Raw genomic sequence first — 10,021 nt, forward strand, 5'->3', positions numbered from 1 at the left:
GTGGGCCTGGCAATCGCCTCTAAACATGGACAGCATAGTTGGGTTGTGGCTTATCGTTCTCCTCTCCCTCAGCAACTTCCATACAAGGCTGTTCTCGGAGCCTGTCACTTGTGAAGCGCTCCTATCTGCCAGCTTCTTGTCGTTAACTGACACGTGCAAGATAAAGGGGCCCCGCGGGCAGGTAGCTTACTTCTCCCTTTGTGTGTGGGCATACACGTGTGTTTGTGAGGAAGGCAGGAATGCATTGAGAACGTAAGAATCACCCCTTGTGATTTTCCACAGTTCCCAGGACCCAAATTGAAGGATGTGACATCCTCTGATCCCGTGAGATATCCTGAAAGGTTTAGAGAAGCTGGCTTATGTCCTTTGGTTGGAACAAGACCAGATGATGTTCTGATACACAAACTGGAGGCGCATGATATGAAACAGAGCTTTAGACTGTAATATGGGAACTGCAAAATGCATCTTCAATGGGCTTCCTGCTCAAGTCATCATCATTTGGTCATCACTATATATATGGTAAATGGTCTGCACTTATATAGCACCTTTTTAACCTTAGTGGTATTCAAAGCTCTTTACACTGTTACCCATTCACCTATTCATACACCAATGGCGGCAGAGCTGCTATGTAAGGTGCTAGCCTGCCATTGGGAGCAACTTGGGGTTCAGTGTCTTGCCCAAGGACACTTTGGCATGTGGAGTCATGTGGGCCGGGAATCGAACCACCAACACTGCGATAAGTGGCCAACCTGTTCTACCACTTGAGCCACAGCCGCCCCAAGCCTAATGCCATATGCGGTATCGGTATATGGGTAGCTGGTATGGAGTGTGTTTACATGCACATACTTAAGTCAACAAGTTGTGTGGTCATGTAAATGTCTTAAACGGTGTTGTTTTATCTGGTAAGGTCATAAATGGTTTAAAGGGATATTCCAAAACCAAATACCAATCAGCCCATATAGATTTTTGCCCATTACCCTGATATTTTATTACATGTAAACACATCTTCTGGCATTTTTACCAGGTTGTGAGTGCGCACAAGTGTTATGTGCAAGATGGTTTTTATGTTTTGACGTCAAAAGCAGATTTGTCGGATATTTTTTTAATCCTTAAACACACACCTCAGATCCTCATTCCACCCCTTGTACCACATACCTCTTTAGTACTGTATTCCTCAATCTTTCTCTTAGAAATAGTTTAATACACACAAAAACAAAGATCACACACACACACACACACACACACACACACACACACACACACACACACACACACACACACACACACACACACACAGAAGGAAACTATAGCAAGTGTAACACATGAACAGTATATGGCTCTTGTCATTTGGGTGTACTAATGAAATGAGGTAAATTGTCCATTTAGGCTCAATAAGTTCCATATGTGTCGCTCAATATGTGTTTGACCTCATTAACTTTCAGTGTGAAATAAATTAATCCTGTTACAAATTTGTCCTGATATGTTGCATCATCTCTTTATTAAAATATGAAGAAAATAAATATCAGAATATACAGCATTATATTCTATTATGTTCTAATTGTCTTAAAAATTCTTTGAAAATAGCTGCATCACTGCCTGGTTTGGGACTTGCAAAGCCTCATCAAAGCCCTGCAGAGGATAGTGAGGACAGCTGAGAAGATCATTGGGGTCTCTCTTCCCTCCATCAAAGACATTTTCAAAAAACACTGTATCCGCAAAGCAACCAGCATTGTGGACGACCCCACACCCCTCACACAAACTCTTTACCCTCCTCCCGTCTGGCAAGAGGTACCGAAGCATTCGGGCCCTCACGGCCAGACTGTGTAACAGCTTCTTCCCCCAAGCCATCAGACTTCTCAATACTCAGAGACTGGTTTGACACACACGTGTCCTGAGTTGCACTTTAATTAACTGTCACTTTATAACTGTCTGCTACCTCAATAACTGCTATGTGCATAGAACATTATCTCATAGTATGTTATGTTTACATTTATAGAAACTGTCATCTTTTTGCACTACTGAGTACTGGTCGGCGCTGCACTGTCTATTGTCCTGTTCATTGTCAGTAATTTGTTGTACTGTCCTGTACTTTTTGCACATGTTTGCACGTGCTCTTTATATAGGTATATATGTAGGTAGTTTATATAGGTATTTTATTTCGTTGTGTAGTCTCATGTGGTCCTATGTTGGTCCTTTGTTGTTTTTATGTAGCACCATGGTCCTGGAGGAACGTTGTCTCGTTTTACTGTGTACTGTACTAACTGTATATGGTTGAAACGACAATAAAAACCACTTGACTTGACTTGAAAATTGTACACATTCTGGGCATTCTGTAGATTCCTTTGTAAAAGACAAAGGTAATGTTTGGTGAAACCACCATGCATTTAAGGGTTAAACAAGCTTTTTTATTATTAATATTATAAATACAAATATGACTTTATTTCTTCCATGGAACACTAAATTAGATTTGTTAGCAGAAAAAAATTATTATGCATTGGTGCTTCTATGACAATTTTGGCTCACATGTCAGCTTGCATGCTCTTCTAAACTCCTACCCTGGTCCTTTGCATTACAAGTGCTCTTTTGATTAGTTGAGCTGATCCAGGGGCAGGGCTAAAAATTAGTTTTGCTCTCCCACTTGCCACCCCATCTCAGACCCGCTCGCATCCTGGAGACGGTGAGCAACGGCTTAACCCGTCCGTGTCACGTATGGTCCATAACAACGTTCCGCCCGTGTCTGGCAGGACACAGCGTTCCGCCTCAGTAGACAAACCACAAAGACAAAGTCATTGTTGTTGTAGCGCCTCTAGTGATTATTTCACTAGAAAACTGCCACGATATGTACAGCTAGACAAATAAAAATCATTTTGCGAAATAGTTTGGTATATTAACATGATTCCATAAGGCAGTGTTATTTATTTATTCATTTAGTTTAGTTTAGTTTAGTTTAGTTTACAAATTCAATGCAAGTCTGGATTGTAAAAAATGTGGCCCATTTTTTTCTCTTTTTTTTCTTCTCTTGTCGCAGTTTGGTTTATCTGCTCACTTGTGTAGTGTGCTTTTTATTCATACAATCTGCTCAGATGCAGAGATCTTCAAAAGAAAAAAAGGATTGATAGAACTGAGGCTAGGCATTGTAATACTGCCAAATTGGTGGCTAGTCTAATGCTGGAAAACTGCCCACACTCTTCATATAAGAGGAGCACAGAAGAATTCAGTACTACAGCAGTGTATGAAAATGACACAAATGGCAGCTGTGTGTGTGTGTGTGTGTGTGTGTGTGTGTGTGTGTGTGTGTGTGTGTGTGTGTGTGTGTGTGTGTGTGTGTGTGTGTGTGTGTGTGAGCGTGTATTTATCACTTTGTGGGGACCAAATGTCCCCATAAGGATAGTAAAACCCGAAATGTTTGACCTTGTGGGGACATTTTGTCGGTCCCCATGAGGAAAACAGCTTATAAATCATACTAAATTATGTTTTTTTAAAATGTAAAAATGCAGAAAGTTTTCTGTGAGGGTTAGGTTTAGGGGTAGGGTTAGGTTTAGGGGATAGAATATAAAGTTTGTACAGTATAAAAACCATTATGTCTATGGAAAGTCCCCATAAAACATGGAAACACTACGTGTGTGTGTGTGTGTGTGTGTGTGTTTATATATATATATAACAATGACTATCAGTTCTGCATATTGGTTATCAAACCCTTAATCATAAAAATCTTCATCTAGATTTCTAAAAAAATACTTCGGAAATTTTTATGCTTGTTTCATCATGACAACTCATCATTATGTAATTCCACATGTCAACAGTTTCTGTTAGCACTGACGCAAAACTAGGAAGTGTGCAATAAATCATGTTCCTCTGATGTAAGCCATTTCAGACATCTAGAAAAACACCAGCCAGAAAATGTCCACATGTCTGATAGACATTGGGAACACACCGTGCATCTTATCCATGTTGGAGTTCCACTAGATCAACTATTTTTAACCATGAATCCAAAACGTCAAGCGCTGGGTGACTAAGGAACAAGCTCTGAAATATATGAGATTACTGGTGACAATCACACCATCCAGAGCTATTTTTTCTTTGTTCATCTCCCAGTCGAACGTGTCCTTGACACAATGAATGATCAAAACAATGTTGATGATTTATTTTCACTTTTGCATATTTAAATATGGCCTGGGCTGTTTCCAGGCATAGGTGAATTAGGTGGTTGCCTAGGGCACCACCAGCTGGGGTTTAGGTTTGGGTACTTATCTTTGAACTTTGGACTTCAAACAACACACTGTGGATGCAGTTTGTTGTTTAGCATAATGTAGGTGAATCTGTATTAGGCTATATGTAGCTACTGTTAGTATACTGTATAGAAGTCAGGATAATACACCTGGATTCTTGGGAGTCACTTAATTTACCCACCTGCAAAGCACTCATGAATAAAATGTTTGATGCAGTTCACTGGCATCATCACCCTCAGCCTGTTCCTGTTCCTGTTGCTGACAGCACGCTGCACGAGTGTTTGTAGCTTGCTAGCCTGCTTAGCTTTGCTTATTCTTATGTTTATCATTTTATCCTTTGCCATTTTACCACATGCTTCATGTTTTTCCACTTTTCTACTGGTTCATCTGTGTGTATTATACCGCAAGCACCTGTTTCTCTCATCATTTTTTCTTTTTTCCGTCTACATCTGCTTGTCATCTCGACTGCGTGCATTTGTTTTCTCCACTGTGTTTAACACATTGATCTCAAACCCTCAGTGCTCAAGAACAACCAAAAATTGCGGTAAGTCATGGCACACTCTCATGTTATTGCTTCCTGCTTTACATGCCACATATTTACTATAGCTTCTTCCGTCAACAGTGAGGGATTCACATGTGATAAATGTAAGGAATTAGTCAGGCTGACCGAGAATGAGTTAAGTTTAATGAGTTAGAGGCACGCATCCACACTAGTGGAGGTCAGTGAGAAAGAGAAGCCGGTAGATGCTGTTTCAGATGCGGGCAGAACAGCGAGCAACACACACTTTGGTTCCAGCTCTAGAGCCCCCGCAGCAGGGCAATTGTGTGACGTCTCGGCAGCATACTCACTCAGCAAAGTGACACCACTCCTTTTAGGGGTTCCAATCGATTCTCTCCACTCAGTGATGCACCCACTGATAATCATGTTGAAAGAGCCCTAATGATGGATGATTCTATTGTAAGGAACGTGGAAATAGAGGCTCCAGCCAACATTGTTAAATGCATTTCGGGAGCTCGGGCATCTGACATCAGATCAAATTTACAAGTGCTGGCTAATGCTAAACATAGATTTTCTCTAATTATTATTCATGTCGGCACTAATGATGTCCGGCTTCGCCAGTCGGAGATCACAAGCGATAATGCTAAAGAGGTGTATGAACTTGCATACATTATGTCAGACACTGTAATATGCTCGGGCCCTCTCCCTAGTCATCATGGTGATGAGGTTTATAGTAGATTAGTGTCACTGAATGGCTGGATTTCTGAGTGGTGTCACAGGATTTATAGACAATTAGAAGAGTTTTTGTGGTTTACCTGACCTGTTAAAGACAGACAGACTCTGCTAAAGGTACCACTCTTCTCTCTAGTAATTTGGCTCATAGTCATAATTATAATAGCATTTGACTAACTGGGGCCCAGGTCAGGAAGCAGACAAACTGGTTAATCCGAACATCTACTACCTGCCTTGAGACGTCACATTGGTCACATAAACTACAACACATAGAGACTGTATCACCTAGATATCACATAGAGACTGTGTCTGTTCCCCAAACTCTTTCTACACACACTCATTTCTATAGAGAAATGGAATATGTGAACAATTTCAGTCAGGATTTGTGGCCCATCACAGTACAGAGACTGCACTTATCAGAGTTACAAATGACTTGCTCTTGTCATCTGATCATGGCAGCATTTCTATTCTAGTGCTTTTATATCATAATGCTGCCTTCAACATGATTGATCACGACATTCTCTTGAATAGGCTGGAGAATTATGTTGGCATAAGTGGACCTGCATTAGCATAGTTTAGGTCCTATTTATCAGACCGCTACCACTTTGTCTGTGTAAACGAGGAATTGTCAAATCAAACAATAGTTAAATATGGCGTGCCACAGGGATCAGTTTAAGGACCTCTGCTTTTGTTCTTATATATGCTTCCCCTGGGAGATATTATCAGGAATCATGGAATAAGTTTCCACTGTTATGCTGATGATACTCAACTTTATATTCACAATTCACAATTATCCAAATTAGCATAGTGTATCAATGAAATCAAAGACTGGATGGCCAGAAATGTCCTTCTACACAATTCCGACAAAACAGAGGTACTAATAATAATTCTCTACTAAAAATAAGTCGCTAATATATAATTTGACTCTCAATGGATGTATAAAATTATGTTTATTTCATACCAATCTGGCCTTTGAAAATCAGATTTCCAATGTTTGTACAATAGCATTCTTCCACCTGAGAAATATTGCTAAATTATGACACGTGCCTTCCATGCTTGGCTCATAAACTATGGAATAGTCTTCCTAACATTGTTCGGGATGCAGACACACTCACTCAGTTTAGACTAAATACTCATCTATTTAGCCAGGCATCCAACAAATTTATCCTTCAACTCACAATTATGTTGCTTTAGTTAGGTCTGCCGGAACCAGAAACATTTATCATGATCTATAAATCTGCATAAAATTGAACGGCATCTACACTAATTTTATTCTATTTGTATCCATGTCTCAACTTCTAGATTCATATCCTGAGGTTACCAGAGCCGGTCAGATCCAGCTCTGTTCCTCCACTACTACGTATCGCTGAAAGATGACGACAAACTACCGTCGGTGCTAGCCAGACTCATCTCAGTTTTTTTACTTCAGAGGATGAACTGATGCCAACTCCAACTGTAAGATATCGGATACTTCATATGCCACTGCCTGAACCTTGGATTTAGGATGGACCCCATCAAACCTCACCAAAATGACCTGCAGGTTGAACTGCGATGCACCTCATTAATCTCGGCCTGCATCACTTTTGTCTGTTGATGGACTACACTCTTGAAATGGAATACACAGACTTTCACTTAATTGCCAACATAAGCCTTCATCAGCCAACTAACGAAGGACATTGTATCTATGTGAACTTCTGTTAATCCAGGATGGACTTCAAAGACATTAGACATTAATTTTAGTTCATAGAAAATGTTTGTTTAAACACTGAACCTTAACACTTACTTAGTTTACTCATTTTAAACCATGACCTGCACTGCACAAAAATAACTAATATTGGCATTATATTCATGATGTTAGCCAGACTGGCCCCCACAGTGAGTCTGGTTTCTCCCAAGGTCCATTAACCAACATCATATGGAGTTTTGTGATCCTTGCCACAGTCGCCTTCGGCTTGCTCACTGGGGTTCTAAATACAATTATTATTTAATTATTTAATTTCTATAAACATTTTACATTCCTATTTAATCAAACTACACAATGATCACCGTAAGACATTATAGATATTATAGTTTCATTTTTATTTATTTTTCAATGCATGATTTCCTGTAAAGCTGCTTTGAAAAGATGTGTGTTGTGAAAAGCTCTATACAAATAATAATGACTTGACTTGACCCCATTGTTCCTGGTCAGAGACAAGAGTGAACTCACACTTCTTGGATCCTACCCGCACCCATACTTGCATATCAAACCTTTTAAGAGAAGGGTGCACCAGCTTTATTCATATAACGTAAGGTAGAAATTCATTTAATTGCCAAAATCAAACACACAACTGCATTTACTGTAAATAGTATGTCAATGATGTTAGCATGCTTTTCTCCCTTAATAGATTGTGGCTTGTGGTGTGAACAGGGGTTCTCCAAAAACCCCTGGAAAACATTGAGGCAATGATGTCATTTGAGTCAGAGCAGCAAAGCTCTGTTTATACTCGTCCAGCGCCAAGCTGAGAAAACACACTGTACAGACTAATTATTTTCCTTTTTATATCGATCAAAATTGCATATAATTTATACCTGAGGCAAGAATAGTTTACAAAAGAAATATCAGCAACAAGTCAGTTTAAATACAAATACATAGTTTGAACAAATAATAGGATGACAAAGACTCGACAATCAATCATTCTTTAAGGAGGCATCTATCATGTCTGACGTCTACAAGATGTTTAAAACAACTTGAGCGTTGACATTTTAGAAGGATTTCCATCTGATGGCTGAGAAAATGGTGTGGATGAAATACAGTAGAGTCGTGAAAAAGGAAAACACCTGAAATTGAAGAGAGAAAAATAATGGCCATATTAGTGGTGTACATAGTCAAGATGCTCAATGTCACGTCTAATGTCTTCTTGTTCTCTGCATTTGTGTTTACAGTAATCTAAAACTGTTGGATCATGGATTTGACCATTGTTTAAGCCCGTGCAACACTAGGAACTCACCACAGCAGCTACATCCAGCTTGTAAATAAGCGTATCTTTGCCTCCCTCTATTAGACCGAAGCCAATGGTTAACAAAGCTAGAAGCACAGACACACTGAGATAGAGGAATGCTGCAAATCCATGGTATGCTACATCCTGAGAAAGAAACAAGAGATACAATTATGTTTGAAATGTATAAAACTTGTTTATCCTGACCAGGTAAAAGTGCTGATATCATCAGAGAGAATGGACAAGAGGAATGAAGACTTCTTTGTGGACCTACCGCGCCTGCCCAAGAGCTTTTGTTATGATGTGACCCACAGGCGAATATCATCATCCAGAGGAAGGTCATGACAAAGCAAAAAATGGACACAGCAATCACATATGCCTGGGGGTTGTAAGGTAATATGTACGTAGATGCTATCAGGCACCACACCAGTCCGCCAAAGACCTAAAAAATACAAATTAAAGAACGGTTTACTTGCAGTTTTACACTTCTCGGGAGGGTAATTTCTTCACTAATGTCTCTTGCTTAAAGTGAAACTGAAATATTGAATGGTTTTATCTTCACAAAACTGAACACACAAGTTCATCCTCATCTGTTTTGCAGTTTAAAAGCATGTAAGCATGTAAAAAAAGTTAAAAGAAGAAAGATAATATTGTAATAAACGCTAAGTACCCATTAACCTCCCAACAGTACAATTTACCAGTGATATTTAGCCTACCAAAGCTTTTTAATGTTAGAGATTAAAGTATTAATGTATCTTTATTAATTATCAGTCTCAAATTGTCTTTAAATATATTGGACTTAGCTTTGGCCGAACAAGATTTCATGTTTTCTTTACATTATAATAAGCTGTTTTCTCATGCACTCAAAAAAATATGATTTATCCATTTCAATTTCATAATAAAATTCCTAGTCATTTTTAATAAAATAATATAAAAAATAATAACTTTTTATACACAATGAAAAGACATGAAAATTTCAGCTAAATAAACCTGAAAAATCAAAATCTTAAAACCTGAGTGAACACTAGAAAACAATAAAGACTGACGATAGAGATTGCTGCCAAATAAATAAATAAATAAATAGGTAACACGCTATTGTACCTTCCTTTAATTATTGATTTACAAACATTTTAATGCTTATCATGTCAATATTTGAATGTGCATTAACTAACAGCCTTGATTTTAACAATAAATACATTATAAATAAATAAAATAAATACATTAACTCATTACATTTTACATTTTACAATATTACATTTTAAACAACTTACAAGCTCTGGCAGGTATAGAATGTCGGGTATGGTGCAGAATATCGCACCTCCGCTTGGCAGGTAGCCCATTTGCCCTGTATTAGACACCATTTCTGTGCACCGGAGTCTCCCGTCTGCACAGGTAGAATGAATGTGCAGACGTTTTAAAGATGTGTGTTTTTAAAGAGACTGAGAGACCACTGGACAAACCTGTTCATCTTGTTGCATTTGATGCATGAAGACCCACCCTGTTCATCCAGCTCAATAGAGAGTTTGCTGGATGGAGGAGGAATGGATGGATGGATGGATGGATGGATGGATGGATGGATGGAT

General features: G+C 38.9%; 1 protein-coding gene across 1 annotated transcript; it reads right to left on the reverse strand.

The window, feature by feature from the left end:
• Positions 1–7,525: 7,525 nt before the first annotated feature.
• On the reverse strand, positions 7,526–9,854 carry LOC127632807 (myelin and lymphocyte protein-like). The gene is made up of 4 exons (XM_052111590.1): positions 9,710–9,854; positions 8,713–8,880; positions 8,451–8,585; positions 7,526–8,280 (listed from the first exon to the last, which is right to left on the reverse strand). The coding sequence occupies exons 1-4, from the start codon at positions 9,797–9,799 to the stop codon at positions 8,206–8,208; spliced, it is 468 nt and encodes a 155-aa protein (XP_051967550.1). The 5' UTR covers positions 9,800–9,854; the 3' UTR covers positions 7,526–8,205.
• Between the last annotated feature and the right edge of the window lie 167 nt (positions 9,855–10,021).

This window comes from Xyrauchen texanus, chromosome 39 (genome assembly GCF_025860055.1).
Source record: "Xyrauchen texanus isolate HMW12.3.18 chromosome 39, RBS_HiC_50CHRs, whole genome shotgun sequence".
Taxonomy (NCBI): Eukaryota; Metazoa; Chordata; class Actinopteri; order Cypriniformes; family Catostomidae; genus Xyrauchen; species Xyrauchen texanus.

Bases quoted from the DNA above. Each gene is read 5' to 3' on its own strand.
- LOC127632807 (XM_052111590.1), bottom strand. From the start codon at position 9,799: ATGGTGTCTAATACAGGGCAAATGGGCTACCTGCCAAGCGGAGGTGCG. The intron at 8,881-9,709 runs GTAAGTTGTTTA...TGTATTTTTTAG, and splicing joins TTCTATACCTGCCAGAGCTT to GTCTTTGGCGGACTGGTGTG. The intron at 8,586-8,712 runs GTAGGTCCACAA...TTTCTTTCTCAG, and splicing joins AAAGCTCTTGGGCAGGCGCG to GATGTAGCATACCATGGATT.